General features: G+C 43.5%; 1 protein-coding gene across 1 annotated transcript in view; it reads right to left on the bottom strand.

Moving 5' to 3' along the window:
- rad1 (RAD1 homolog (S. pombe)) overlaps positions 1 to 27907 on the bottom strand; it is a 51362-nt gene that overhangs the window by 16934 nt on the left and 6521 nt on the right. Inside the window, exon 2 of the mRNA XM_073070551.1 lies at positions 11386 to 11494. Coding sequence (XP_072926652.1) covers positions 11386 to 11494 — 109 coding nt within the window. The remainder of the gene's footprint in view (positions 1 to 11385; positions 11495 to 27907) is intronic.

Raw genomic sequence — 27907 nt, 5'->3', positions numbered from 1 at the left:
TGCCATTAGGCTTTACAATTCTACCGCCAGGACTTAAGAACTTTTTAAAAGCTATTATTAATGCTTTTTGAGATAGTGATTTAGATGCATATCATATTTTTTTACTGAGTTAAGTATTGTATGTAATTAGTTTTGCTACAACAAGTGTATGGGACATTGGAAAAAAGTTGAATTTCCCCATGGGGATGAATAAAGTATCTATCTATCTATCTATCTATCATCTATCTATGTACCTGTCCAGGAGTCTCTTAAAAGACCCTATCATATCCACCTCCATCACCATTGCCGGCAGCCCATTCCACGCACTCACCACTCTCTGCGTAAAAAACTTACCCCTGACATCTCCTCTGTACCTGCTTCCAAGCACTTTAAAACTTTGCCCTCTTATGCTAGCCATTTCAGTCCTGGGAAAAAAACCTCTGATTATCCACACAATCAATACCTCTCATCATCTTATATACTGTAGCTGATTTTAGAATGGAAATGTCCTGGTTGTTATCAGTGGGTGCGGCCACCAAGCATGACAAAGCTGACACCCTCTGAGCGAAACTTCCCATGCACAAATTGAACATAAGAAATAGGAGCAGGAGTAGGCCATTTGGCCCATCGAGCCTGCCCCGCCATTCAATAAGATCATGGCTGATCTGTCCGTAAACTCAGCTCCATCTACCTGCCTTTTCTCCATAACCTTTAATTCCCTTACTATGTAAAAACCTATCTAACTGTTTCTTAAATATATTAAGTGAAGAAGCCTCAACTGCTTCCCTGGGCAGAGAATTTCACAGATTCACCACTCTCTGGGAAAAACAGTTTCTCCTCATCATCCTAAATCTTGTCTCCTGAATCTTGAGGCAATATCCCCTAGTTCTAGTCTCACCTACCAATGGAAACAACTTTCCTACTTCTATCTTAACTATCCCTTTCAAAATGTTGTATGTTTCTGTAAGATCCCCTTTCATTCTTCTGAACTCCAGAGAGTATAGTCCCAGGCGACTCAATCTCTCCTCATAGATTAACCCCTTCATCTCTGGAATCAACCTGATGAACCTCTTCTGCACTGCCTCCAAAGCCAGTATATCCTTCCTCAAGTATGGAGGCCAGAACTGCACACAGTACTCCAGGTGCAGCCTTACCAGTACCCTGTATAGTTGCAGCATGACCTCCCTGCTCTTGAATTGAATCTCTCTAGCAATGAAGGCCAACATTCCACTTGCTTTCTTAATAACCTGTTGTACCTGTAAGCCAACTTTTTGCAATTCATGAACAAGCACTCCCAAGTCCCTCTGCACAACAGCATGCTGCAATCTTACACCATTTAAATGATAATCTGGTCTTCTATTATTCCTTCCAGAGTGGATGATCTTGCATTTACCAACGTTGTATTCCATCTGCCAAACCTTGGCCCACTCACTTAACCTATGTACAATTTGCGTTTCCACTCAGTTTAGTGTCATCAGCAAATTTTGCTATGCTACACTCAGTCCCCTCTTCCAAATCATCAATGTAAATGGTAAACAGCTGCGGGCCCAGCACCAATCCCGCGGCACCCAACTCACCACTGACTGCCAACTGGAGAAACACCCATTTATACCAACTCTCTGCCTTCTATTAGTTAACCAATCCGCTATCCATGCCAATACACTTCCTTTGACTCCATGCATCCATATCTTATTTATAAGTCTTTTGTGTGGCACCTTATCAAACACCTTCTGGAAATCCAAGTATACAATATCCACTGCACTCATTATGTCCTCAAAGAATGCCAGTAAGTTTGTCGAACAGGACCTGCCCTTTCTGAACCCATGCTGCGTCTGTCTAATGGAACCACTCCTTTCTAAATGTTTTGCTATTTCTTCCTTAATGACAGCTTCAAGCATTTTCCCGACTACCTATGTTAAGCTAACTGGCCTATAGTTGCCCATCTTTTGCCTACATCCTTTTTTAAAAAGTGGTGTGACATTTGCTGTCTTCCAAACAATCATGACCTGCCCAGAGTCTAAAAGAGTTTTGATAAATGATTACAAACGTGTCTACTATAACCTCCGCCAATTCCTGCAGCACTCTGGGATGCATCCCATCTGGATCAGGGGACTTAACTACCTTCAGGCCCTCTAGTTTGCTCATCACTATCTCTTTAATGACAGTGATTTTAATCGAGTTCCTCACCTCCCATTTTGTCCATAACATCCTTCTTTGGCATATTAAATGTGTCCTCCACCGTGAAGACAGACACAAAATAGTCATTCAAAGCCTCAGCCTTATCACCCAATATCAATTTCCCCTTATCGTCTTCCAAGGGACTTACACTGACTTTAGTAACCCTCTTCTGCTTTATATATTTTTAAAAGCTTTTGCTATCTGCTTTTATATTTTGTGCTACTTCACTTTCATACTCTATCTTCCCTTTCCTTATTTCTTGCTTAGTTTTTCTCTGTTGCTTTTTAAAGTTTTCCCAATCCTCCAGTCTCCCACTACTCTTTGCAACTTTGTACACATGAGCTTTTAATTTGATACTATCTTTTATTTCCTTAGTTATCCGAGGAAACTCTCCTCACACTTACTGTCCTTACTTTTAACTGGGATATACTTTTGTTGAGCACTGTAAAAAATCTCTTTTAAAGTATTCCACTGTTCCTCAACTGTCCTATCAAATAGCCTGTGCTCCCAATCCACATTAGCCAACTCCTCCCTCATCCCCTCATCCTGTTGTAGTCTCCCTTGTTCAAGCATAATACACTGGTTTTAGATCTATTTCATCCTCCATCTGAATGTGAAATTCAATTATACTATGATCACTCTTTCCAAGAGGATCCCTGACTAAAGATTGTTAATCTTACCTGTCTCATTGCACAGGACTAGAACTAAGATAGTATTTTCCCTTGTGAGTTCACTAACATGCTGCTCAAGAAAGCCATCACGGACGCATTCCATGAAGTCCTCCTCAAGACTTCCTTGACCAACCTGATTCACCCAACTATGTGGAAATTAAAATCCCCTAAGACAACTGTCGTTCCGTTCTTACAAGCCTTAGTTATTTCTTGATTAATCGCTTCTGTCACTGCAATATTTTTATAGACAACACCCACCAGTGATTTTTTTCCCTTTTCTGTTCTTAATCTCTACCCAGATGGACTATCGTCTCTCACATTCGCCCTGATCTCATCCCTAATCAAGAGCGCCACCCCACCTCCTCTGCGTACCTGCCTATCTTTCCATATTACTTGATACCCTTGGATATTTAATTCCCAGTCATCTCCATCTTGCAACCAGGTTTCTGTAATGGACATTAAATCATATGCCTTGGTACTGATTTGTGCCACAAGTTCACTAACCTTGTTTCTAATACTATGGGCACTTAGATAAAGTGCCCTTATACTCATTGTCCTTTTAGAATCTAGTGACCTATGCGATTTTTGCTTTTTACTTTTATGCACTCTACTCCAGTTTTGGTCTCTGCATCACTTCCCTCTTCTTTTCTGTGTGGGTTCCCATCCCCCTGCCATATTAGTTTAAAGCCTCCCCAACAGCACTAGCAAAAAATCGCCCTAGGACATTGATCCCAGCCCTGTCCAGATGTAGACCATCTGGATGGTACTGGTCCCACCTCGCCCAGAAGCGGTTCCAATGCTCCCAGAATCTGAAACCCTCCCTTCTGCACCACCGTTCAAGCCACATATTCATTCTAGCTATCCTGCTATTCCAACTCTGGCTAGCACATGGCATCAGTATTAATCCTGAGATTATTATCTTTGAGGTCCTACTCTTTAATTTACCTCCTGGCACTGAAATGGGCTGCTGTGGATGAGCTAAGTGATTATTTATATGGTGCCAAATTCAAGGTGAACAACAATCCAATGACTTGCATCCTGACCTTAGTGAAATTGATGCCACAGGCCATTGTTGGTAAGCGTCGTTGTCTGCCTATGATTTCAGCCTGAAGGACCAGCAAGGGAGCTGGAACATATATTCAGATATTTTGTCCTGATGTGCGCATGAAGTGTTGGAAATGAACGGAGAGTGGGAGAGCGTTTCTGCGCCTGGGGTTAAAGTAATGTGTCAGTTTTCCATCATGGGGAGGCAAGGCAAGGGTGGAATCCAGCACTGGATCATTTGGGAGCTTCTGGTTATGCCATTTCACAAGCTTACTGGAACCTGACCGCTCTGAATACAAAGCAGTTGCCTGAGTTGAGTCCAGAGGAAGTGGCCGCTGCTCAGTGAGATGACCCCTGCCATTTAGTCAGCGGTTGCTAAAGGGGATATGGCCCAAGCAGACAAGATAAAACACCTTGCTGAACTCTACTGCTAAGAGAATGGCACAGACTGGAATTGAGGAACCAGATTCTATACTGGGTCATGTCTCCTCCAGATAGGCCTCAGGGTTCCCAGTTGGTTCTGACTGAGAAGTATCAGAAGATTGTGTTGAGGTCCCTTCATGATGATTCAGATCATTTGGGGGTTGACAAGACCTATAGATTGGTCAGAGATCGGTTCTACTGGCCCTGAATGAAGCCAGTGGTTGAAGAGTATTGTGTCATGCTTCCTACATATATGGAGGAAGATGTTGCTTATGAGGGCCACTTCATTATCCCATTTGCAGAGTGCAGGGCCACTTAATCCGGTGTATACAGATTTTCTATTCATACAGCCTGATCCCAGCAACACGGCGAATGTCTTGATTATTATGGATCACTACACCAGATATGCGCGAGCCTCCCTACAAAGGATCCATCGTGGCCAAAGAATTATGGGAAAAGAATTTCATTCATTATGACCTCCCCAGATGGATACAAAGCGATCAGGGATTTTGAGGGTAGGCTCATACATGAGTTACTGAGCATGCTTGGAGTTGAGAAGTCGAAGACTATGCCTTATCACCCCCAGAGTGATCTCCAACCTGACAGGAGCAACCGGACACTGCTAGACATGCTCAGAACTTTAGAGGTCAGTAGGAAGAACAGGTGGACTCAACTTATTGGGTATCAGGTCCACTGCTATAACAGTACACAGCATGAAGCTACCAAATACTCATCATATTATCTGATATTTGGGCACAAAGCGAATTTGCCTGTAGAGCTCTGTTTTGGGTCTGGTGGGGAAGACTTCCAACATAAGACTTATCTGAAGTACGTGTCTGATAAGAGGAGGGAACTGCAAAGCACTTATGAACTAGCTGAGGTCTCTGCTACCAAGCAAAATCAAGGAAATAAGAGGAGATATGATCAAAAGAGTAGGTTCTCCCAATTGCCTGGAGACAGAGTTCTCAAAGAAGTTGGGGCTACCTGAGGCGGCTAAGTTGACTGACCGCTGGGTAGCTAGGTCTTATGCAGTGGATAGTCATATGCCAAACATACCAGCTTTCCAGGTGAAAACAGAAGATAAGAAAGGACCTGTCAAGATTTTCCATCAGAACCACCTTCTACCTCTGGGACAAGAGGTATGTGTTGACCCAGAGCCTGACATGGACCCTACACCTAGTAAGAAGTCTCTGCAGCGATGTGGAAGGACAAGCAGCGGAAAGGTCTGGATAGCACCTAACCACTGATTGTGGCACAGACTCAGAGGATGAGGAAACAGGGTTGTGGTTATGCTACCCTTTGCAAACTCCCCATTAATTGATAAAGAGATTCCGAACCTTCCCCATGCTGATGCGTCTGAAATGGGGGGAGCTTGCAGTAGGGAGGTAGGTTTGCGGTTGGACAACGACGAGAGACTGGGCTCTAAAGTAACTGGGCATATAGCTGAGCACAGCCAAGTAACAAGGGGATCCAAGTTGTCAAGAGGCATGAGTAATGGACAAGGAAAGGTCTCTCCATGTAGACAGGAAAGATCAGGGAACTGTAACTGAAGAAGTAGATGGGGTAAGGAGATCTCAAAGAGTCACGAAAACCCCAGATAGGCTGGCCTATGTTGCACCCAGGGAACAGAGTGCTGTGCCTATCCACTTTGTAAGATATGTCACTGCCATTTACACATACTGCAGGTCCTGCTATCACAAAATTCCTTTGAAACTTTGTGTTATTCATGAAGGGGAGACAAATTATCTCAAAGTCATGAGGAGATGACTATTAACCATATAATTGGTTACAGGGATCTATTATTGGTTGGGAGAGGGTAAAGAGATTGTAACACCTGGTAAAGATTTCACTGCTGATGCTGTAGGGTTTTTCATGTATTGGTCTTTCTGTAGAAGCAGTGTTAGGGTTTTTGCTAGAGATAATGGGTGCTTAGGAATGTGGGCCATCCAGTCAGGAGAGAAGGCTGGGGGGGTGGAGTTTTTTTGTGCCTGACACCAGTGTGAGCCCTTTTCTTTGTTTGGCGGGAGATGAAGAGAAAAGACGATGGAGAGAACAGGTCATAGGATTCGATCCAGTGGGGACCATGATTCGATGGAACAAACTACAGGAGTAGGAGAATAAGAGTTTTGGATGATTTAAGCACCAACCTGTGCACATTTGACTGTTTGCCTTGCGAGCCTGATTGAATTTTTAAGGTTGTGACTAAACACATTGATGAAAGTAGAGCAGAAGATGTAGTGTATATGGATTTCAGCAAGGCATTTGATAAGGTACCCCATACAAAGCTTATTGAGAAAGTAAGGAGGCATGGGATCCAAGGGAACATTGCTTTGTGCCCACAGAAGGCAAAGAGTGGTTGTAGACAGGTCATATTCTGCATGGAGGTTGGTGACCAGTGGTGTGCCTCAGGGATCTGCTCTGGGACCTCTTCATGATTTTTATAAATGACCTGGATGAGGAAGTGGAGGGATGGGTTAGTAAATTTGCTGATGACATGAAAGTTGGGAGTGTTGTGGATAGTGTGGAGGGCTGAGGTTACAGCGGGACATCGATAGGATTTGGGCTTAAGAGTGACAAATGGAGTTCAATCCAGATAGGTCTGAGGTGGTTCATTTTGTTAGGTCAAATATGACGGCAGAATATAGTATTAATGGTAAGACTCTTGGCAGTGTGAAGGATCAGAGAGATCTTGGGGTCCGTGTCTATAGGACACTCAAAACTGCTGTGCAGGTTGACTGTGTGGTTAAGAAGGCATATGGTGCATTGGCCTTCATCAATCATGGGACTGAGTTCAAGCGCCCTATAGAACCCTGGTCAGACCCCACTTGGAGTATTGTACTCAGTTCTGGTCACCTCACTACAAGAAGGATGTAGAAACCATAGAAAGGTACAGAGGAGATTTACAAGGATGTTGCCTGGATTGGGGAGCATGTCTTATGAGAATAGGTTGAATGAACTTGGTCTTTTCTCCTTGGTGCGACGGAGGATGAGAGGTGACCTAATAGAGGTGTATAAGATGATGAGAGGCATCAATCGTGTGGATCGTCAGCGGCCTTTTCCCAGGGCTGAACTGGCTAGCATGAGAGAACACAGTTTTAAGGTGCTTGAAAGTAGATACAGAGGGGAGGTCAGGGGTAAGTTTTTTTTTACAGGTGAGTGTATGGAATCGGCTGCCGGCAACTGTGATGGAGGTGAATATAATAGGATCTTTCAAGAGGCTCCTGGATAGGCACATGGAGCTTAGAAAAATAAAGGGCTATGGGTAACCCGAGGTAATTTCTAAAGAAAGTACATGTTCGGCACAGCATTGTGTGCCAAGGACCTGTATTGTGCTGTAGGTTTTCTATGTTCTAAATGCAGTGTGTAGTCTGTTATATCTTGCTAATAAATTGTAATAGGGCAGCAAATCACACAGCGTTCCCACAAACCGGGCTTGTGTGGGAGAGACATCCCAATCTCACCGATTCGGCGGGACCAGAGTCTGTATACCCTCGACATACGAGGCTGGAGAACGGGGAACGGGGGCAGTTCTTGATGCTGAGTTGGAAGACTGCCAGCAAGGGCTAACATGCCATTTCCTGAGGTGCCCGGGAAGAAGAGGAGTGCACTTTTAATACATGCATTCAAATATAATAGCTTCAGCCGTTTTATTCTTCCTTTTCAATTTTTGCTGCTGTTACACTTCAACTCATCCCACTGACTGAAATTTTGCTTGTACTTCCTTAGTCTCACCACACATGGCATCTACTTTTATATCAACTGCTATATCTTTAGCCCTATCACTCCAGTTCCCATACCACTGCCAAATTAGTTTAAAATCCCCTATTTTGCATCAGTGTTCACCACATGCTGATAATGCTGATAAGTGTGAGATGCTACATTTTGGTAGGAATAATCCAAATAGGACATAGATGGTAAATGGTAGGGCATTGAAGAATGCAGTAGAACAGAGTGATCTAGGAATAATGGTGCATAGTTCCCTGAAGAAGGAATCTCATGTGGATAGAGTGGTGAAGAAAGCTTTTGGTATGCTGGCCTTTATAAATCAGAGCATTGAGTATAGGACTTGGGATGTAATGTTAAAATTGTACAAGGCATTGGTAAGGCCAAATTTGGAGGATTGTGTATAGTTCTGGTCACCAAATTATAGGAAAGATATCAACAAAATAGAGAGAGTACAGAGAAGATTTACTAGAATGTTACCTGGGTTTCAGCACCTAAGTTACAGGGAAAGGCTGAACAAGTTAGGTCTTTATTCTTTGAAGCGTAGAAGGTTGAGGGGGGACTTGATAGAGGTATTTAAAATTATGAGGGAGATAGATTGAGTTGACGTGAATAGGCTTTTTCCATTGAGAGTAGGGGAGATTCAAACAAGAGGACATGATTTGAGAGTTAGGGGGCAAATGTTTAAGGGTAACATGAGGGGGGAATTACTTTACTCAGAGAGTGGTAGCTGTGTGGAATGAGCTTGAAGTGGTAGAGGCAGGTTTGGTATTGTCATTTAAAGTAAAATTGGATAGGATAAATGGACAGGAAAGGAATGAAGGGTTATGGGCTGAGTGCAGGCCAGTGGGACTAGTTGAGTGTAAGCGTCGGCACGGACTAGAAGGGCCGAGATCGGCTGTTTCCGTGCTGTAATTGTTATATGGTTTATATGGTTACATAACCCTCCCATGTATATATCAGAATTTATCTTCAATGTTGAAATTGAACTCACCTCTACCACTTCTTCTGGCAGTTCTTTCCACACTCTAACCACCCTTTGAGTGAAAAAGATCCCCCCTCATGTTCCCCTAAACATTTCACTTTTCACACTTAACCCATGACTTCAAGCTGTAGTTTCACCCAAAGTTCTAGGCTCTAGAGAATGAAGTCCTAACCTATTCAACCTTTCCACATAAAACAGGTAAAGTCCTGGCGACATACTTTTAAATTTCCCCTGACTCTTTCATTGTTTTACATTTTTCTTGTAGGTGCACCTAAAGTCATAGGAGCAAAATTAGGCCATTCAGTCCATCGAGTGTGCTCTGCCATTTCATCATGGCTGATCCTGGATCCCACTCAACCCCATATACCTGCCTTCTTGCCATATCCTTTTATACCCTGACTGATCAGGAAACTATCAACTCCACCTTAATACACCAATGGACGTGTCCTACGCTGCAGTAACATTCCACAGATTCACTCTCTCTGACTAAAACAATTCCTCCTTACCTCTGTTCTGAGATCACCCCTCAATTTTGAGGCTGTTCTGGATACTCCCACCATAGGAAACATCCTCTCCACATCCACCCTTATGTAACCTCTTTCTAAAGATGTAATTCTATCTCTTACCTACAGAGCCACACCACCACCTAGGCCTTGCTGCCTGTCCATTCAATACAAAGTATATCCTTTGATGTTAAGCTCCCAACTATGTTAGCCACGACTCAATAATGCCCACATCCTCATACTGACCAATCTCTAATTGTGCCATGACATTCATCCACCTTATTCCGAATCCTCCTTGCATTTAAATATAGCACCTTCAGGCCTGCATTCTTCATCCTTTTGAATTTTTCTTTGGTGGTACAATTTAACTCTTTGCTGTCTGCATTTATACCCAATCATTGGCCTATCCTTCCTTACATTCATGTTACACCCATCATCTACTTGTAAACCTGCTGTCTCATCCCCAGCTCTATCAAATTGGTTCCCATCCCCCTGCCATATTAGTTTAAACCACTCCCAAAAGCTCTAGTAAACCTGCCCGCAAGAATATTGGTTCCCCCTCTGATTCAAGTGCCATCTGTCCCTTTTGTACTGGTCCCACCTGCCCCAGGAGGTCCCAGTTATCCAGATTCTGAATCGCAGCCCCCTGCTCCACTTCTTCAGCCACACATTTACCTGCCACCTCATTCTACTCCTATCCTCACTGTCGCGTAGCACAGGCAGCAAATCCGAGATTACTATCCTTGAGGTCCTGCTTCTCAGCTTTCTTCCTAACTGCCTGTATTCTGTTTTCAGGACCTCCTCACTTTTTCTACTTATGTCGTTGATACTAATACATACCACAACTTCTGGCTGCTCACCCTCTTTTTTCAGGATATTGTGGATGCGTTCAGAAACATCACAGACCCAGGAACCTGGGAGGCAAACTACCATTCATGTTTCTTTTTCGTGTACACAAATGGCCTGTCCATCACCCTAACTACAGAATCCCCTATTACTGCTCTCATTCTCTTCAGTGCCCTATATCTCTGAGCTACAGGGCCAGATCTAGTGCCAGAGGCACGGCCGCTGTTGCTTCTCCCAGGTAGGTTGTCCTTCCCAACAGTACTCAAGATGGAGTACTTATTTTAGAGTGGGACAACCACTATCTGACGTTCTCCCTTCCCTCTCCTAACAGTCACCTGCTCCTGCAATCTCCTGCAGTTTTGGGGTGACTACCTCCCTGAAGCTCCTGTCTATCACTGCATCACTTTCCCTAGCAAGCTGAAGGTCATCGAGCTGCAGCTCTAGTTCCTTAACATGGTCTCAAAAGAGCTGCAGCTCGATGTACCTGGTGCAGATATGGCCACTGGGGAACTGGTAGTCTCCGAGAAATTCCACATCTGACATCAGGTAGGTGATCAAAACTCACACAATACTCTAAATTAGGCCTTACCAACACCTCATATAACTTGAACAGAACATCCCACTTCTGTACTCAGTATTTTGATCTATGAAGGGTAATGTGCCAAAAGCTTTCTTTACAACCCTATCCACCTGTGACACCACTTTCAAGGAAATATGGATCTGTATTCCCAGATCCCTCCGTTCTATCACACTCATTAGTCCCTACTGCTCACCATGCAAGTTCTACTCTGGTTTGTCCTCTCAAACTGCAACACCCCACATTTGCCTACAATAAATGCCAAGTGCCATTTTCAGCCCACTTTTGTAGATTTATATCTTTTTTTAATAAAGGGAACAAGACCAAGACAAGAAATGGAAAGAGGTTTCCAATTCAGCTACGATCCAATTAAATGACACATCAGAATCTAAGAGCTGAAAGCCTTATTTGCATGTTGAACGTGTTGAAAATGTGCAGGAGACAGAAAGTATTTACCTGGCAGGGAACTTGCACTGAATATTGTAAGACAATCTAAGAGAACGGTGAGATTTATGAGGAATATCACAGAATCCTCTTCAATTCGAAACTCCTGAAAGACACTGGCCTAAAAAAAAGATAAGATATACATCAGAATGCAATATTATTGCATCTCCCTAGAGTAGGAAGACGGAAGGGGATGCAATAAAAATGGATGAGTTGTGAGTTACCTCCTGTGACCTCACCTCTTCACACCATCCCCAGGACTCTCATATATCCATGCATCTCCCACAATTCCCTATATTCTCTGAAAGATTTCTCTAAATTTCCTGTGATTCCATAACAGTCCAAATGACACAAACAAAGCTGGAGTAGGTTGTAAAGCCCTTCAAGCATCTCCCAGTATTTAATATGATCATGGCTTACTTATGCTAGCCTCCTCTTCTGTGCTATTTCTCTTAATCTCCTTTTCCTTGATCTTTTAATATTTACCTCCACTTTAAATACCTCTAATGATCCAGCTTCCACCACCAACTGTGAGAACATATTTCTACATATCTCAGTTTTAAATGATGGCTGTTTGACTCTTTTTCAAGACTCTTCCACTAATGAAACAAAAGAACACAAGAACATAAGAAGTAGGAGCAAGAGTAAGCCATCTGGCCCATCGAGCATGTTCTGCCATTCAATAAGATAAAGGCTGACCTGACCATGGATTCATCTTCACCTACCGTAGATGTCGGATTATAAGCCGCTACTTTTTTCCCACATTTTGAACAGCTTTGAACACTGCGGCCTTTACTACGGTGCGGCTAATGCATGGTTTTTTTTCATGCCGCCAAAAACATTTTGCCTCGTAACAGTAGACCAATAAAATTGATGAGTAGTTCACAAAGGTCCAATGAAATTGTACGATAAATCAAGCGCACTTTCACAATTAAATTATTGTAAATCAGTCATTTGTACTCACCCTCATCAACATGGAAAACACTCGAAGAAAAGCATTGTGCTGCCTTTATGGCAGTTATTTAGTTTATAATATTTTCGCTTAGTAATTCATTTGTTAGTATTTTTTAAGTTAGAAGTGTTTTAACTATATTTGTTTTCTGTACTACATCGCGGGATGCTGTGACGTCACACCCGGTTTCGCCGCGTCTTGTGGGAAAAATGCTGGTTTGCGATAAACGGGAAGGCGGGGGCGAGCGGCGGAGCGGCATTAGATCTGAGCGAGCGCTGCTTTTAAGTTAAAGGCGATCAATAACTTTTCCTGGTAGGCTGCAGTATATATATTTTTTACCAGTCGTTAGGAGATATTGGAATGTTGTTCAGTAAAAAAGTATACGCAACGTATATTTAAAAGTAGCCGCGTTACAGGCACGGTTCGAAAAAAAGCATTTGCAATATGTATTTGTTTATGTTACCATATGGATTTAATTAAAAGTTAAAAAATCCTCACGTGTAATATCTTTCTGTGTAAATATCTCATATTACAACGTGGGACACCTGCGGCCGAAAATCCGGTGCGGCCTGTACAAGTACAAAATTGATTTTCTTTCTAAAATTAGAGCCAGCGGCTTTTAATCAGGTGCGCTCTGTAGTCCGGAATCTATGGTAACTGCCTTTCTCCTACCCTTAATTCTCCTATGCAAAAATCTATCCAACCTTGTCTTAAATATGTTTACTGAGGTAGCCCCCCCTGCTTCATTGGGCAGAGAATTCCACAGCTTCACTACTCTTTGGGAAAAGCAGTTTCCCCTCACCTTCATCCTAAATTTACTCCCCCAGATCTTGAGGCAATGTCCCCTAGATCATCTCACCTACCAGTGGAAACAACTTTCTTAACTCTATTTTAGATATTCCTTTCATAATTTTATGTTTCTATAAAATCTCCTCTCATCCTTCTGAATTCCAGAAAGTACAGTCCCAGGCGACTCAACCTCTCCTCATAGTCTAACCCCCTCATTTTTGGAATCAACTTGGTGAAACTCCTCAGCATTGCCTTCATAGCCAGTTTATTTTTCCTCAAATAAGGAGACCAAAACTCCAGATGCAACCTCACCAATACACTATACAGTGGCAGCATAACCTCACTGCTCTTAAATTCAGTCACTCTAGCAATGAATACCAACATTCCATTTGTCTTCTTGATAGCCTGCTGCACCTCCAAACCAACCTTTTGTGGTTCATGCACAAGCATTACCAAGTCATTTTGCACAGCAGCATGCTGCAATCTTTTACCATTTAAATAATAACCTGATCTTCCATTTTTCCTTCCAAATTGGATGACCTTGCATTTAGCAACATTGTATTCCATCTACCAGACCCTTGCCCTCTCACTTAACCTATCTATACCTCTCTGCAGACTCTCCTCCATATCTTCTGCTCAATTTAATGTCAACAGCAAACTTAAATACACTACACATGGTCCCCTCTTCCAGATTATTAATGTATATCATGAACAGTTGTGAACAGCACTGACCCCTGCAGCATACCACTCACCACTGATTGCCAACTAGAGAAATACCCATGTATCCCAACTCTCTGTTTTCTATTGGTTAACCAATTCTCTATACATGCTAATACAACACCCCCAAGTCTATGCTTCATTATCTTATGGATATCTCTTTTGTGGCACCTTATCTCATGTCCAAGTAAATAACGTCCATCTGTTCCTCTCTATCCAGTGTGCTTGTTATATCCTCAAAGAACTCCAGTAAGTTTGTCAATCAAGACCCGCCTTTGCTGAATCCATGCTGTGCCTGCCTGATGGATCCATTTCTTTCCAGATGCCTCGTTATTTCTTCTTTAATGATAGCTTCAAGCATTTTCCAACTACAAATGTTAAACCAACATGCCTTTTGCCTACATCCTTTTTTGAATGGTGGCACGACATTTGCCTTCTTCCAATCCTCCGTGATCTGTCCTGAGTTTTAGTATTTTAGTAAGTTATTTTTAGTAAATTTTATTAAGTTATCACCAAAGCCTCAACTATAACCTCTGCCATTTTTTTTCAGTATCCTGAGATGCATTCCATCGGGTGTAGGGGACTTGTCTATCCCTCGGCCCACAGGTTTACTCAGCACTACCTCTAGTGATAGCTATTGTACTGAGCTCCTCACCTCTCATCGTATCTATATCATCTCTCTTTGGTATGATAGACACGTCCTCCATCATAAAAAACGATGCAAAATAGTCACTCAAAGCCTCAGTCATTTCATAGACATAGAAAATAAGTGCAGGAGTAGGCCATTCAGCCCTTCGAGCCTGCACCGCCATTCAGTATGATCGTGGCTGACCATCCAACTCAGAACCCTGTACCTGCTTTCTCTCTGTACCCCTGATCCCTTTAGCCACAAGGGCCATATCTAACTTCCTCTTAAATATAGCCAATGAACCGGCCTCAACTGCTTCCTGTGGGAGAGAATTCCACAGATTCACCACTCTCTGTGTGAAGAAGTTTTTCCTCATCTCGGTCCTAAAAGGCTTCCCCTTTATCCTTAAACTGTGACCCCTCGTTCTGGACTTCCCCAAAATCGGAAACAATCTTCCTGCATCTAGCCTGTCCAATCCCTTTAGAATTTTATACGTTTCAATAAGATTCCCCCCTCAATCTTCTAAATTCCAATGAGTATAAGCCTAGTTGATCCAGTCTTTCTTCATATGAAAGTCCTGCCACCCCAGGAATCAATCTGGTGAACCTTCTCTGTACTCCCTCTATGGCAAGAATGTCTTTCCTCAGATTAGGGGACCAAAACTGCACACAATACTCTAGGTGCGGTCTCACCAAGGCCTTGTACAACTGCAGTAGAACCTCCCTGCTCCTGTACTCAAATCCTTTTGCTATGAATGCCAACATACCATTTGCCTTTTTCACCGCTTGCTGTACCTGCATGCCCACCTTCAATGACTGGTGTACAATGACACCCAGGTCTCGTTGCACCTCCCCTTTTCCTAATCTGTCACCGTTCAGATAATAATCTGTTTTCCTGTTCTTGCAACCAAAGTGGATAACCTCACATTTATCCATATTAAATTGCATCTGCCATGAATTTGCCCACTCACCTAACCTATCCAAGTCACCCTGCATCCTCTTCGTAGCTAACACCGCCGCCCAGCTTCGTGTCATCCGCAAACTTGGAGATGCTGCATTTAATTCCCTCGTCTAAATTATTAATATATATTGTAAACAACTGGGGTCCTAGCACTGAGCCTTGCGGTACCCCACTAGTCACTGCCTGCCATTCTGAAAAGGTCCCATTTACTCCCACTCTTTGCTTCCTGTCTGCCAACCAATTCTCTATCCACATCAATACCATACCCCCAATACCGTGTGCTTTAAGTTTGCACACTAATCTCCTGTGTGGGACCTTGTCAAAAGCCTTTTGAAAATCTAAATATACCACATCCACTGGCTCTCCCCTATCCACTCTATTGGTTACATCTTCAAAAAATTCTATAAGATTCGTCAGACATGCCTCATTACCCAATACCAATTCCACCTTGTCCTTGACCTACGTTCACTTTGGCTACCCTTTTCTACTTGATACAATTCTAAAAACTTTACCTATCCATTTTTATATTTTGTGTTAGTTTATTTTTATAATCTATCTTCCCTTTCTTTATTGTCTGTTTATTGTTTTTTAAAAGTTTTCCCAATCTTCCAGTTTGCCACTACTCTTGGCGACTTTGTATGCACAAGCTTTTAGTTTAGTTACAAATTCTTTCTCTAAAATTCTCTTTTAGAGAGAGAATTTGTAGAATGCCTAAAGGATGGTTTTTTAGGGTTAATATTAGAACAGCTTGGGGATCGGCTTTGCTGGATTGGGTGTTGTGCAATGATCTGGAGGTGATAAGAGAGGTTAAGGTTAAGGAACCCTTAGGGAACAGTGATTACAATATGATCGAGTTCACATTGAAATTTGAGGAGGAACTAAATTCCAATGTGTTAGTATTTCAATGGAATAATGGCATGAGAGGGGAAATGGCCAAAGTTGACTGGAAAGGGACATTTGCAGGAAGGACACCAGAGCAGCAATGGCTGGAGTTTCTGCAAAAAATGAGGGAAGTGCAAGACAGATATATTCCAAATAAGAGGAAATTTTCAAAGGGAAGGACACTACCGTGACTGACAAATGAAGTCAGAGCCAAAGTAAAAGCAAAAGAGAGGGCATACAAGGAAGCCAGAGCTAGTGGGAAGATGGAGGATTGGGAAGCTTTAAAAAACTTGCAGAAGGAAACTAAGAAGATCATTAGGAAGGAAAAGATGAATTATGAGAGGAAGCCGACGACTAATATCTAAGAAAATACTAAAAGCTTATTTCCACTTGGCATAATTTACCTATTATTATTTAATTATTTATGGTTTTATATTGTTATATTTCTACATTCTTGATTGGTGCGACTGTAACGAAACCCAATTTCCCTCGGGATCAATAAAGTATATCTGTCTGTCTGTCTGTAAGTATATAAAGGGTAGAAGAGAGTCAAGAGTAGATATAGGACCAATAGAAAATGATGTTGGAGATATTGTAATGAGAGATGCAGAGATGACAGAGGAACTGAATGCGTATTTTACATCAGTCTTCACAGTGGAAGACAGCTGCAGTATACTGGACATTCAAGAGTGTCAGGGAAGTGAAGTTTGTGCAGTGACCCTAACCCTAATTACAATGGGAAGGTGCTCAGGAAGCTGAATGGTCTGAGGGTGGATAAATCTCTTGGACCTGATGGAATGCACTCTCGGGTTCTGAAGGAAGTAGCTGGAGAGATTGCAGAGGCATTAACGATGATCTTTCAAGAAGCGATAGATCCTGGCATTGTACTGGATGACTTGAAAATTGCAAATGTTACTCCGCTATTTAAGGGTGGGAGGCAGCAGAAAGGAAACTATAGACCTGTAAGCCTGATATCAGTGGTTGGGAAGCTGTTGGAATCGATTGATAAGGATGAGATTACGGAGTACTTGGAGGCACATGACAAGATAGGCCAAAGCCAGCATGGTTTCCTGAAAGGAAAATCCTGCCTGACACACCCACTGCAATTCTTTGAGGAAATTACAAGCACGGTAGACAAAGCAAATGCAGTAGACGTGGTGTACTTGGATTTTCAGAAGGCCTTTGACAAGATGCCGCACATGAGGTTGCTTAGCAAGATAAGAGCCCATGGAAGTTACTAGTGTGGGTGCAGCATTGGCTGGTCAGCAGAAAACAGACAGTAGGAATAAAGGAGTTATTTTGACTGGCTGCCGGTTACCAGTGGAGTCCTACAAAGTCGGTGTTGGGACCGCTGCTTCATACAATATACCGTAGATTCCGGACTACAGAGCGCACCTGATTAAAAGCCGCAGGCTCTAATTTTAGAAAGAAAATCAATTTTGTACTTGTACAAGCCGCACCGGATTTTAAGCCGCAGGTGTCCCACGTTGTAATATGAGATATTTACACAGAAAGATATTACACGTGAGGATTTTTTAACTTTTAATTAAATCCGTATGGTAACATAAACAAATACATATTGCAAATGCTTTTTTTCGAACCATGCCTGTAACACGGCTACTTTTAAATATACATACGTATCGGTAACACACAAATTACGTTGCGTATACTTTTTTACTGAACAGTGCACGAACAACATTCCAATATCTCCTAACGACTGGTAAAAAAATATATACTGCAGCCTACCAGGAAAAGTTATTGATCGCCTTTTAACTTAAAAGCAGCGTTCTCGCGCGGGTCTAATGCGCTCGCCCCCTCCTTTCCGTTTATCGCAAACCGGTATTTCCCCCACAAGACGCGCCGAAACCGGATGTGACGTCATAGCATCCCGGGATGTAGTACAGAAAACAAATATACTTAAAACACTTCTAACTTTAACTAGAAAATACTAACAAATGAATTACTAAGCGAAAATATTATAAACTAAATAACTGCCATAAAGGCAGCACAATGCTTTTCTTCGAGTGTTTTCCATGTTGATGAGGGTGAGTACAAATGACTGATTTACAATAATTTAATTGTGAAAGTGCGCTTGATTTATCGTACAATTTCATTGGACCTCTGTGAACTACTCATCAATTTTATTGGTCTACTGTTACGAGGCAAAATGTTTTTGGTGGCATGAAAAAAAACCATGCATTAGCCGCACCGTAGTAAAGGCCGCAGTGTTCAAAGCAGTTCAAAGCGTGGGAAAAAAGTAGCGGCTTATAATCCGGAATCTACGGTATGTCAATGACTTGGACAACGGTATTAATAGATTTGTGGCTAAGTTTGCCGATGATACAAAGGTACAAAGTGGAGGAGCGGGTAATGTTGAGGAAACAAAGAACCTGCAGAGAAACTTAGATATATTAGGGGAATGGGAAAAGAAGTGGCAAATGAAATACAATGTTGTAAAGTAGTGGTCACCAACCTTTTTAAGCCCAAGATCCCCTAGCTTGGCCTCAGTGAAAGGCGAGATCGACCCCAGATCGATTAGTTACACGCATGCGCACCGGGGCAGAAAAGACCGGAAGTAAAACTCTGCAACCCAGAAGTAGAAATAATGGGTGTACACCAGGGGTACCCACCCTTTTTTGCATTGCGGACTAGTTTAATATTGACAATATTCTTGCGGACTGGCTGACGGGAGGGGGTGTTGGTGGTGGTGTTAAACACAACCAGAATACAGCGATACTTGAAGCAGGTTCCTTATGTTCAGTCTATTCCGCAATTTAGTTTTCTCAGCTCTCGACACTTAGCTTCTGTCACGCTTGCTCACGTTTTTTCTGCTGGAAAAAAACTCAACGCGTTTGTCTTTAAGTGCAGGGTGCTTGGACTCAAGGTGCCGAAGCAGTTTTGAGTGCTTCATTGCCTCATTAGACAGCTTCCGGGCCCAAACTCCAGCCTCCCGCCCACCTGCCGCCAGATGCTTTGGCCAGGTGCGGCTGGTCGTGGGTGGGGTGAGAGGCCGCGGCGGTCGCAGTCTGGAGAGAGCAACCGACCGAGGGGTGCAACAGGGCCCGCGCCCGCCCCCCCCCCCTGTAGGATCTATCAGCCGAAAAAAGTTTGCTTCAGTAGATCACAGAGAAGTAGCTGCTCAGCTACTTACGAAACTCTGAGCCCGAATTAGATCATCTGCGAATATTTTAGCACCGGGTTCCCACGAACATTCGGTATGGTTATCAGGTTTAGAGATAGCACCCATCTGTCCGCACTCCGGGCTGGTACCAACAGCACTTCCCGCCAGCCGCGCGAGGCCACCAGTGATCCCTGGCGTGACGGTATCACTGCATTTAGGCGACTGATGACCTTGCGTGCATTCAAGTTCAACAGTGGGTGTGACAAGGAATGAGGAAAGGTGCAGCTGCCTCATATCGTTTCCTCGCGGCCCGGTGGTTGGGGACCACTGAATTACACTGTGTAGTGTGGGGCAGCTACACGCATGCGTACTGGGCAGGAAGAACAGAACTAAAACCCCGCAACCTGGAAACAATCTCTCAACAGTATTTGTGTATTTATATTTCATTTTTTTTCGGGATCTACTGGAAAGTCTCAAAGATCGACCAATCGATCACGATCGACGGGTTGGCGACCACTATTGTAAAGTGTATGGTCATGCACTTTGGTGGAAGAAATAAATGGGAAGACTATTATTTAGATGGAGAGGGAATTTTAAATGCAAAGATGCAAAGGGAGTTGGGAGTCCTTGTGCAAGATACCCTGAAGGTTAACCTCCAGGTTGAGTTGGTTGTGAAGAAGGTGAATGCAATGTTGGCATTCATTTTTGGTATCTAAGAGCAGGAATATGATGTTGAGACTCTATAAGGCACTCATGAGACCACACTTGGAGTATTATGTGCAGTTTTGGGCTCCATATTTTAGAAAGGCTACACTGACATTGGAGAGGGTTCAGAGAAGATTCATGAGAATGATTCTAGGAATGAAAGGGTTACCATATGAGGAACGTTCGGCAGCTCTTGGGCAGCAGAGCGGGAGTAAGGAGTGCTCATGATCGACAGACGACTGGAGATCGGAGGATCGGAGGATCAGCCGTTGTAGGTAGGCCGAGAGCCTCGTACCTAACTGGAGAGTACCTGAGGAGGAAGGTGAAGCTGCGCAAGAGCGGGTGACGTCAACGGCGAGTGCAGGCTTTAAAAAGCGGCCCACTTTCAGGAGCGGGCAGCGGAGTGCGCGGGAGCAGAGTGCTGGGCTTTGGCTCAGCGGGCTTCGGCAGAAGAAATCAGTGAGCCTGAGTACGTGCTTTTCATTTATTCTGACTAATCTGGGATCAGGTAATGGGGGAGACAATTAGAGCAGTGGTGTGCTCCGTATGCAGTATGTGGGAGGTCAGGGTCAACACAGTTGTCCCTGATGACCACACCTGCAATAGGTGCATCCAGCTGCAGCTCCTATCAGACTGAGTTAGGGAATTGGAGCAGGAGCTGGATGAACTACGGATCATTCGGAGGCAGAGGCAGAAATAGATAAGAGTTATCGGGAGGTAGTCACACCGAAAAAACAGGAGGTAGGCAAATGGGTGACAGTCAAGAGAGGCAGGGGGAGCAGACAGAGAGAGAAGAGCACCCCTGTGGCTGTTCCCATCAAAAATAAGTATACCGTTTTGGATACTGTTGGTGGGGATGACCTACCAAGAACAAGCTGCAGTGGTCCTGTCTCTGGCACTGAGGTTGGACCCTCGACTAGGAAGGGGAGGAGGGAAGAGAAGAGAGCGGTATTGATAGGGGATTCTATAGTCAGGGGGGCGGATAGGAGATTTTGTGGGGAAGATCAGGAGTCTCGGATGGTATGTTGCTTCCCTGGTGCCGGGGTCCGAGACATCTCAGATCGGGTGCAGGTTATTCTCGAGAGGGAGGGCAAGAATCCAGATGTTGTGGTCCATTTAGGGACCAATGACATGGGTAGGATGAGTGAGGGGGTCCTGCGTAGGGAGTTAGGTGCGAAGCTGAAGAGCAGGACCTCCAGGGTAACAATCTCAGGATTGCTACCTGTGCCACGTGCGAGTGAGGCAAGGAACAGAAAGATTATAAAGATTAATACGTGGCTGAGGGGATGGTGCAGGAGGGAGGGCTTCAGGTTTGTAGATAATTGGGCTTTGTTCCAGGGAAGGTGGGATCTGTTCCGAAGGGACGGTTTACACCTGAACTGGAGCGGTACTAACATTCCTGCAGGGAAGTTTGCTAGTGCTTCTTGGGGGGGGTTAAACTAAATTTGCAGGGGGCGGGGATCCAGAATGTGAGAGAGGATAGTGAGAGGAAGAATAAAGGACAGGTGAGGACTACACGGTTCTGGAATATTAAGAGTGTAGTAGAGAAAGATGAGGCGGAACAAGTGATAAGGAGGACACATGTACAGAGGGATGGTCTGACGGAACATGAAGTTAAATGTGTTGAAAGCATAAGTAAATTTAGGAAGGACAACAAAATTCTAGGGGTGTATAGCCCGATGGGAGTTCGGGGAGCTGGGTTAAGCACAATAGGTAGCGATTCAAACAGGGAGAGGAGAAATGGGCTAAAAATTCTATATCTGAATGCACGAAGTGTCAGAAATAAGGCAGATGAGCTTGAAGCTCAGGTGCGAATGGGTAACTATGATGGTGTTGGGATGATGGAGACATGGCTGCAGGGAGATCAGACCTGGGAAATGAATGTACAAGGGTATACATGCTATCGTAGGGACAGAAATGTGGGCAGAGGGGGTGGAGTGGCCCTGTTGGTGAGGAATGAGATTCAGTCTTTTGCAAGGGGGGACATAGGGTCAGGAGAAGTAGAGTCTGTGTGGATAGAACTGAGGAACAGTAAGGGCAAAAGGACCCAAATGGGTGTTGTCTACAGGCCACCAAACAGTAGCATAGATATTGGGTGCAAGTTGAATAGGGAGTTAACATTGGCATGTGGCAAAGGTAATGTTGCAGTAGTTATGGGGGATTTCAACATGCAGGTGAACTGGGAGAATCAGGTTGTTGCTGGACCACAGGATAGGGAGTTTGTAGAGTGCCTACGGGATGCATTCTTGGAACAGCTTGTACGAGAGCCGACCAGGGACAAGACTATTCTGGATTTAGTGTTATGTAATGAACAGGATTTGATAAGCGATCTTGCAGTAAAGGAGCCATTAGGAGGTAGTGATCATAATATGATAAGGTTTTATCTGCAATTTGAGAAGGATAAGGGCAGCTCGGAGGTGTCAGTGTTGCAGTTGAACAGGGGAAACTATGGAGCCATGAGGGAGGAGCTGGCCAAAGTTGACTGGATGGATAGCCTAGCAGAAAAGACAGTGGAAGAGCAATGGCAGGTATTCTTGGGAATAATGCACAAGGTGCAAAATCAGTTCATCCCCCAGAGAAGGAAGGATTCAAAGGGGGGGGAAAAGGAGCCACAGTGGTTGACAAAGGAAGTCAGAGATTGCATAGCATTAAAAAAAAAGGAAGTATAACAGAGCTAAGGTGAGTGGGTGGACAGATGATTGGGAAGTTTTTAAGGAACAACAGAACTTAACTGAAAAGGCAATACGGGGAGAAAAAATGAGGTACGAACACAAGCTAGCCAGGAGTATAAAAGGAAGATAGCAAAAGCCTTTTTTAGGTATGTGAAGAGAAAGAAGATAGTTAAGAACAATGTTGGGCCCTTGAAGAATGAATTGGGTGAAATTGTTATGGGAAACAGAGAAATGGCAGAAGAATTTAATGAGTACTTTAGATCTGTTTTCACTAAGGAAGACAGAAGCAGTCTCCCAGTTGTATGGATGGGCCAAGGACATAGGGTAATAGAGGAAATGAAACAGATTGACATTAGGAAGAAAACGATGATGAGTAGACTGATGGGACTGAAGGCTGACAAATCCCCAGGTCCAGATGGTCTGCATCCTAGGGTACTAAAGGAGGTGGCCCTGGAAATTGCAGATGCATTGGTAATCATTTTCCAATGTTCCTTAGATTCAGGATCAGTTCCTGAGGATTGGAGAATGGCTAATGTTATCCCACTTTTTAAGAAAGGAGGGAGGGAGAAAACAGAGAACTATCGACCTGTCAGCCTGACATCGGTGGTGGGGATGATGCTGGAGTCCATTATTAAGGATGAAATAGTGGCATATCTAGAAAGCAGTGATAGGATTGGGCCGAGCCCGCATGGATTTACCAAGGGTAAATCATGCTTGACTAATCTGTTGGAGTTTTTCGAGGATGTAACCAGGAAGTTAGACAGGAGAGATCAAGTGGATGTAGTGTACCTCAATTTTCAGAAGGCATTTGATAAGGTCCCACATAGGAGATTGGTGGGTAAAATCAAAGCTCAGGGCATCGGGGGGAAGACATTGACATGGATAGAAAACTGGTTGGCAGATAGAAAGCAAAGGGTAGTGGTGAATGGGTGTTTCTTGGAATGGCAGGTGGTGACTAGTGGGGTGCCACAGGGCTCGGTATTGGGACCACAGCTGTTTACAATTTACGTCAACGATTTAGATGAAGGCATTGAGAATAACATCAACAAATTTGCTGATGATACAAAGCTGGGTGGCAGTGTGACATGTGATGAGGATGTTAGGAGAATTCAGGGTGACTTGGATAGGCTGGGTGAGTGGGCAGATACTTGGCAGATGACATTTAATGTGAATAAGTGTGAGGTTATCCACTTTGGGAGTAAGAACAGGAAGGCAGATTATTATCTGAACGGTGTAGAGTTAGGTAAGGGAGAAATACAAAGAGATCTAGGAATCCTTGTTCATCAGTCACTGAAGGTGAATGAGCAAGTGCAGCAGGCAGTGAAGAAGGCTAATGGAATGTTGGCCTTTATTACAAAGGGAATTGAGTACAAGAGCAAGGAAATCCTCTTGCATTTGTACAGAGCCCTGGTGAGACCACACCTGGAGTATTGTGTACAGTTTTGGTCTCCAGGGTTAAGGAAGGACATCCTGGCTGTAGAGGAAGTGCAGCGTAGATTCACGAGGTTAATTCCTGGGATGTCTAGACTGTCTTATGCAGAGAGGTTAGAGAGACTGGGCTTGTACACGCTGGAATTAAGGAGATTGAGAGGGGATCTGATTGAAACATATAAGATTATTAAGGGATTGGACAAGGTAGAGGCAGGAAATATGTTCCAGATGCTGGGAGAGTCCAGTACCAGAGGACATGGTATGAGAATAAGGGGTAGGTCATTTAGGACAGAGTTAAGGAAAACCTTCTTCTCCCAGAGAGTTGTGGGGGTCTGGAATGCACTGCCTTGGAAGGTAGTGGAGGCCAATTCTCTGGATGCTTTCAAGAAGGAGCTAGAAAGGTATCTTATGGATAGGGGAATCAAGGGATATGGGGACAAGGCAGGAACCGGGTATTGATAGTAGATGATCAGCCATGATCTCAAAATGGCGGTGCAAGCTCGAAGGGCCGAATGGTCTACTTCTGCACCTATTGTCTATTGTATTCCCTGGAGTTCAGGAGAATGAGGGGGGATCTCATAGAAACATTCTGAATGTTAAAAGGCCTGAACAGATTAGATCTGGCAAAGTTATTTCCCATGGTAGGGATTCTAGGACAAGAGGGTACTACTTCAGGATTGAAGGATGTCCATTTAGAACTGAGATGCGGAGAAATTATTTTAGTCAGAGGGTGGTAAATCTTTCGAATTTTTTGCTACAAGCGGCTGTGAAGGCCAAGTTATTGGGTGTATTTAAGGCAGAGATAGATAGGTTCTTGATTAGCCAGGGCATCAAAGGGTATGGAGTGAAGGCAGGGGAGTGGGGATGACTAGAAGAATTGGATCAACCCATGATTGAATGGCAGAGCAGACTCGATGGGCCAAATGGCCTACTTCTGCTCCTATATCTTATGGTCTTCTGATAGAACCATAGAACATTACAGCACAGAAACAGGCCTTTTGGCCTTCTGCACCTGGACTATATCCTTCCATACACCTCTCATCCATGTAGCTGTCCAAGTTTTTCTTAAATGTTAATAGTGAGCCCGCATTTACCACTTCATCTGGCAGCTCATTCCACACTTCCACCACTCTCTGTGTGAAGAAGCCCCCCCCCCCAATGTTCCCTTTAAACTTTTCCCCCTTCACCCTTAATCCATGTCCTCTGGTTTTTTTCTCCCCTAGCCTCAGTGGAAAAAGCCTGCTTGCATTCACTCTATCTATACCCATAATAATTTTATATACCTCTATCAAGTCTCCCCTCATTCTTCTACACTCTAGGGAATAAAGTCCTAACCTATTCAACCTTTCTCTGTAACTCAGTTTCTCAAGTCCCAGCAACATCCTTGTAAACCTTCTCTGCACTCTTTCAACCTTATTAATATCCTCCCTGTAATTTGGTGACCAAAACACTATAAAATACTCCAAATTCGGCCTCACCAATGTCTTATACAACCTCACCATAACATTCCAACTCTTATACTCAATACTTTGATTTATAAAGGCCAATGTACCAAAAGCCTTCTTTATTACCCTATCTACCTGTGACGCCACTTTTAGGGAACAGATCCCTCTGTTCTACTGCACTCCTCAGTGCCCTACCATTTACCTTGTATGTTCTACCTTGGTTTTTCCTTCCAAAGTGCAATACCTCACACTTATCTGTATTAAACTCCATCTGCCATTTTTCAGCCCATTTTTCCAGCTGGTCCAAATCCTTCTGCAAGCTTTGAAAACCTTCCTCACTGTCCACTACACCTCCAATCTTTCTATCATCAGCAAATTTGCTGATCCAATTTACCACATTATCATACAGATCATTGATACAGATGACAAATAACAAAGGACCCAGCACTGACCCCTGTGGCACACCACTAGTCACAGGCCTCCGCTCTGAGAAGCAATCTTCCACTACCACTCTCTGACTTCTCCCATTGAGCCTATGTCTAATCCAACTTACTACCTCACCATCTATACCTAGCGATTGAATCTTCCTAACTAACCTCCCATGTGGGACCTTGTCAAAGGCCTTACTTAAGTCCATATAGACATCCACTGCCTTCCCTTCATCCACTTTCCTTGTAACCTCCTCGAAAAACTCTAATAGATTTGTTAAACATGACCTATCACGCACAAAGCCGTGTTGACTCTCCCTAATAAGTCCCTATCTATCTAAATACTTGTAGATCCTATCTCTTAGTACTCCTTCCAATAATTTACCTACTACTGACGTCAAACTTACCGGCCTATAATTTTCCGGATTACTTTTAGAGCCTTTTTTAAACAACGGAACAACATGAGCTCTCCTCCAATCCTCTGGCACCTCACCCGTAGATACCGACATTTTAAATATATCTGCCAGGGCCCCTGCAATTTCAACACTAGTCTCCTTCAAGATCCGAGGGAATACCCTGTCAGGTCCTGGAGATTTATCTACTCTGATTTGCCTCAAGATAGCAAGCACCTCCTCCTCTTCAATCAGTATAGGTTCCATGACCTCACTACTTGTTTGTCTTATTTCCATTGACTTCTTGCCAGTTTCCTTAGTAAATACATGCGCAAAAAAACCATTTAAGATCTCCACTATTTCTTTTGGTTCCATACATAGTCAACCACTCTGATTTTCAAGAGGACCAATTTTACCCCTTACTATCCTTTTGCTCTTAATATACCTGTAGAAGCTCTTTGGATTATCCCTCACCTTGACTGCCAAAGCTACCTCATGTCTTCTTTTAGCCCTCCTGATTTCTTTCTTAAGTATTTTTTTGCACTTTTTATACTCCTCAGGTACCTTATTTGTTCCCTGTTTCCTATACATGTCATACATCTCTCTCTTATATCCAATATCCCTAGAGAACCAAGGTTCCTTATTCTTAGTCACTTTGCCTTTAATCCTGACAGGAACATACAAATTCTGCACTCTCAAAATTTCTCCATGAAGGCCTCCCACTTACCAACGACATCCTTGCCAGAGAACAACCTGTCCCAATCCATGCTTTTTAGATCCTTTCTCATTTCTTCAAATTTGGCCTTTTTCCAGTTTAGAACCTCCACCCGAGGACCAGATCTATCTTTATCCATGATCAAGTTGAAACTAATGGTGTTTTGATCACTGGAACCAAAGTGTTCCCCAACACACACTTCCATCACCTGTTCTAACTCATTTCCTAATAGGAGATCTAATATTGCATCCTCTCTAGTCAGTACCTCTATATATTGATTTAGAAAACTTTCCAGAACAGATTTTACAAACTCTAACCCATCTAGACCTTTAACAGTATGAGAGTCCTAATCAATATGTGGAAAATTAAAATCCCCTACTATCACAACTTTATGTTTCCTGCAGTTGTCTGCTATCTCTCTGCAGATTTGCTCCTCCAATTCTCGCTGACTATTGGGTGGTCTATAATACAACCCCATTAATGTGGTCATACCTTTCCTGTTTCTCAGCTCCATCCATGTGGCCTCAGTAGACAAGCTCTCTAATCTGTCCTGCCTGAGCACTGCTGTAACATTTTCCCTGACTAGCAATGCCCCCCCCCCCCCCACACCCTTCATCCCTCTGCCTTTATCATGTCTGAAACATTGGAACCCTGGAAGTTGCCAGTCCTGCCCCTCCTGTAGCCAAGTTTCACTAAT

This window comes from Hemitrygon akajei, chromosome 17 (genome assembly GCF_048418815.1).
Source record: "Hemitrygon akajei chromosome 17, sHemAka1.3, whole genome shotgun sequence".
Classification (NCBI taxonomy): Eukaryota; Metazoa; Chordata; class Chondrichthyes; order Myliobatiformes; family Dasyatidae; genus Hemitrygon; species Hemitrygon akajei.
The sequence above is the reverse complement of the archived record's forward strand: the minus strand, read 5'-3'. Positions and strand labels throughout refer to the sequence as shown.